The sequence below is a fragment of the Heloderma suspectum genome, chromosome 4, assembly GCF_057233095.1.
Source record: "Heloderma suspectum isolate Gila_16-S chromosome 4, 16-S_ref, whole genome shotgun sequence".
NCBI classification, from domain to species: domain Eukaryota; kingdom Metazoa; phylum Chordata; class Lepidosauria; order Squamata; family Helodermatidae; genus Heloderma; species Heloderma suspectum.
In genome coordinates this window covers 43,573,340-43,577,909 of record NC_139461.1, presented here as the reverse complement: position 1 = coordinate 43,577,909, position 4,570 = coordinate 43,573,340, and the positions used below count along the sequence as shown (strand labels likewise).

The 4,570-nt window shown below is 52.1% G+C and overlaps 1 protein-coding gene across 1 annotated transcript; it reads right to left on the bottom strand.

Annotated features, from left to right (window-relative positions):
- Positions 1–1,364: 1,364 nt before the first annotated feature.
- On the bottom strand, positions 1,365–4,139 carry LOC146346770 (GSK-3-binding protein-like). Its single transcript, XM_084848008.1, has one exon. It carries the CDS (start codon positions 3,964–3,966, stop codon positions 3,256–3,258), a length of 711 nt encoding a protein of 236 aa, XP_084704134.1. The 5' UTR covers positions 3,967–4,139; the 3' UTR covers positions 1,365–3,255.
- Between the last annotated feature and the right edge of the window lie 431 nt (positions 4,140–4,570).

Here is a 4,570-nt window from a genome sequence, read left to right as displayed (position 1 = left end):
TGCTCAACATAACGTTAGCTTTTGCCAGCCCGTTAAAAAATAGTCTGTTGCCTCCTTTTGCAAGAGCAAAGTATCAATGACACAACATTTGTCTTTACTCATGTGCTTTCAGATGAAGCCCTCTATTTATTACATTTCTATACTGCCCAGTAGCCTAAGCTCTCTAGCAACTTCAGATTTTTTCCCCACTTAACTTACAATTTAGATTTTTTTTCTTGTAGTTTGTAATTCAGAGAGGAGAGTGAGAAGAATCTAATAGTGAGCAGGCAGAGAGATATATAATGGAAGCTATTCTTGTGGCACAGTTACCCTTTTAAATAGAGTACTTTTATAATTGTGGTAAATATTAATAATGTACCCATCAAAATAGTGTCCAAAAATGTAGTGATAGGGACCAGGTAATCTACTGTCAAATCTATATTCACTACTGGAATTTTAGAATCATCTGGCTAGAAAGAATTAGGGCAAGAGTGGGCAGAAAGTAGATTTCCAACCGTTTTGGACTTCCAACTCCCGGAATTCCTAACCATTGGCCATGCTGGCAGGGACTTCTGGAAGTTGAAGTCCAAAACATCTGGAGACTACTTTCTGCCCACCCCTGAGCTCAGGCATATAATGCCCATTGACTAGAAAACCCGAAGGTTTAACGAGGACTATGGAGGCATCATTTATATTTAGTAGTAGCAGCAGCCATTCCATAAGGCTGTTTTTGTACAATTAATATGTAGTGATTACTCATTTGCTGGGGAAGGTCCAGTATTTTTCCTTCAATTATCTCTTGCTAACAGAAGGGCGTACATTTTTGCAGCATTTGTTCGCACAGATAGTCCTAGCAGCAAAAAGCCATTCCTCTAGCATACAATTTTCTTTCTTTTTTAATGACTTTTATTTTTAATAATCTTGACATGGTCCATCTTTACTGCAGAGCATTGGAGCATCAGGTAAATAACTCTCCAGATTTTATTGCCCTGATTTAATGCCTTCCATTTTCTTTTTGACGGGATCACTACAAAGAAACAGATTTTGGTTGAAATTAGGACATAGAGGTAAGAGGTGGAATAGCAAGGAGGCATGCTTTATTGTAATTATACCTAGTAATCCCAGACAAATGTCTAATGTGATAAGTGTTCTGAAGATACTTAGTTTAATTGGCATCTAGGGGAGGCAATTCTCCTCTCACAAACATCAGCAGGCAGCCTCCTGCTGATGTCAGTGGATCTGGATTACATCCAAGATCATTGTATCTCAGTAATCAAGTTACGACCTGCTGCAAGGAGTCCTTTTCCTCTTGCCACAAAGTCTGCAAGAGAGGGGGCAGGGTGAGACAGGGGGTTTCAAACACACCCACCCATTATCGTATTCTAGATTTCAGAGGTAGTATCAAATAAGCATAAAGCTTCCAAGAGCAATACTACAATATGCACAAGAGGGTTTCTGAGCCTTCAGGAATGTTTGCCAGGAAACAAAGGGACCAACCAAGTTGCATCTTAAGAGAATTTCTAACCAGCTCCCTCCGCATCACACCCGCAGGCAAAAAAAGCAGCTTTCAAAGCAGTAAGGGAAAGAACTGATTATGTACAAGTGGGTATCTTACGCCATTCTAATGCAAAGAAGACAGAAGACCCAATTTCTCTTTCATATAAAAGTCTACCATGTTTATTCAATACAGACATATTAAAGACAAACCCTGAAAACCAGGAACACAACTCCAACACTCCGTTACGAAGTGTATATATATATATTTTGTCAACAGCCGCTTCTGCTGATTGAGCCATTGAGGTTTTCTGTGTATTATTTATTTTAAAAGCTCATTTTTAGCTACCTTTTGTGAAAAAACGTGCCTCTTCATCCTCAGCCGCTCTGTACATTTACATTAAAGCCAGCTGCTTTCTAGCTTTAATATTCACATTTTTAAACTGCTTCATACTGCCCCAAAACAAAGATTTACATAAAAATAATAGTGAACACTCTAAGAGGTGTGTGTGGGGGGGGGGGGAGTCTCCAAAACGTCATTTTGACTTCTTGAAAATGCTTCTAGTGAGGCAAATCAGAAACAGAGGCAACATTTATTTTCTTCTGTGTAAGAGCACTAAGAGGGCTGGAGTCACGAAGGAAATGGCTGAAAGTACAGGAATCAGAGAGGGGGTAAAAGAGGCAAATCTAATATTCTTCAGCTGGGGGAGCCTCAGAGTGTTAGCTAGGGCTGGCAAGGACAGAAACCAGAGCAGGGGAGTGTGTGTGTAGGGGGGGGGGGGTTCTTAGAAAGAATGCTGTAATATGACCCCTTTTCTATGAATCCTGTTTGTAGGGAGAGGAGGAGCTCTTGGAAAGAAGCAGCAATGGGGGGGGGAGGAAAAGCACAACAACTTGGATCGGGCAACGTGCGCGTCCTCAGGAGACTCCCAGCCGTTACAAAACACACAGGGTTCGCCCACAGCCCAGTCAAAACAAGCCAGGATAGGATTACGATCTCTAACCGCCCGGGGAACACAAGAACAAAACATAGCTTGGACGTGAAATGCAAAAAAAGGGGGTGACCTTGGCAAGAGAGGGAGAAGGGCGACAGCTCTTGAAACGGGATTTATATTTGCATTCAGTAGCATTCGGTCTGCACCGCCTCTTTGCAATCGTAACGTTTGACATACCTTTATTATTAAACATTTTCCCCCACCCCTCTCCAGTCACACATCGAGGTGCGCGTGGGAACGATTTTCACGCTAGACAATGCCATGCGGGATGCCCCCCCCCCCTTTGGCGCTCCCCCATAAAGAGCAGACTACTACAGAGGTGGGCGTTTAGCGTCCAGACGGCGTGCGCAAATCCTGGCGCAGAAGGCAGACTGGGGTCATCCCGGCTGCTTATTCACGGGTAGACTGGAGGGGCAGCCGTCCTGGGCTGCATAGCACCACGATTCTCTGAGAGAGAGAGAGAGAGAGAGAGGGAAGAGTGGCAGCCCGGGCCGTGGCTCCATCAGTAACCACCAGCGACAAAGAACAATCATCGTTAAATGTCATAGCGAAGAAGACAAGAGTCCGCTTCAAGTATATGGCGTTGCCTCGACAATCCGTCTCTGGCGATCTGCAGTCGTGCCTCGTCGCCATCGCGTTTGCGCCGCCACCATCCCTCCTAACGTGTGTGTAAAGGTGGGGGGGAGGTAGGCGAGGCAAAGCCTCATCCACGCGCGCTCCCACCGCTGCGCGGGTGGGGGAAGGGGGGCTGGCGACTATCTCTGGGGCCGGCTGAGCCCCGGGGGGGCTAGGGCAGGGGTTGCAAAGAGGAGACGGCGAAGGCTGTGGCTGCAGCCGAGTCTCCTTCGCCACTACTGCTGTGGCAGCAGCTGCCGGCGGACGAGGCAGAGCCGGGCGAGCCCGTAGCGGAGGTCTCCGCCGCCGTCGAGGCTGCTGTGGCGGAGGCCGCCCGTTGCAATCGCCGGACGGCTTCCTTGATGAGGTTCCCGGAGAGGATGAGCTGCTGCAGGAGCCGGTGCGGGTCGTCGTCTCCCTCGTCGTCGTCGCCCGCAGGCAGCAGAGGGTGCCGGGGATGGTGGTGCGCCTGCCTCCGCTTCCCCCCGGCCCGCGCTGCGCTCCGCAACCAGCCCCGGCCGCACAGCTGCTTGGCCACCCGAGGGCTGCCCTTGTGGTCCGTGGCCGGCGGAGGGGGAGGCGACGGCGGCAGCAGCAGCAGCGACGGCGGCGGGCGCTGGTGGTGCAGCGAGGCCAAGAAGCCGAGCCCCCGCGGCGACGAGTACGGAGCCGCTCGGTCCCGGCCGCGGGGCCTCGGCAGGAGGCGTGGGGCGGGCGCCGCCGCCCGGTGCTGGGCGCTCAACTGCAGCACCTCGCCCAGCTTGGCCACCAAGGCGTCCACTTCTTTGGAGCCGCTGCTCGGCCCGCCGGGGCTGCTCTGCAAAGACACGGCGGCGCGCTCCAGCAGCAGGAAGCGCTCTCCGCCCGGCCGCCGGCAAGGCATCGCAGCCGGTCGGTCGGCGGCTCGCTCGCCTGCTCCTCTCCGCCCGGCACACGCGCTGTTGTTGTTGCTGCCGCTGCCGCAGCGACGGCGTCCGCAACCACCAATGAGGCGCCCTCCTCCTCCCCTCCCTCTTTCTAGCACACTCGCACCTCCGGCGCTGTTGTTGCTGCTGCGGTTGGTTTGTAAACAATGGGTGACGTGAGCGCCGGGCGCGTCCAACCCCACAGGCGGCAAGAGGGGGGGCAAAGAGAGCAGGTTCCATTGGCCAAAAGCGTTGCTGCTTTTCCCCAGCTCAGAACACTCTGTCATAATCCAGAAACGACGGGGGAGGGGGACCGTTTTAGCGAAAGACCTGGAGGAGGCAATGACTAGAAGCCTTTCTCCCCAGCCGTCTTTCTCGCTCCCCCGTATGTGCGAGCGTGTGTGGTCAAATGGACTCGCCCGCTCTTTCCACCGCCGGCGTCTGGGGAGTGTGGGCGGGGCCTTCGCGATCGAGGGAGGCGGGCCGGCGGGCGGGGCTGCCGTGATCCCCGTGGACTTGGAGTCAGTGAGGTCAACCTGGCAGCAAACGGGTACGCGGAGGGGTGCGTGCGTGATAAAGGCT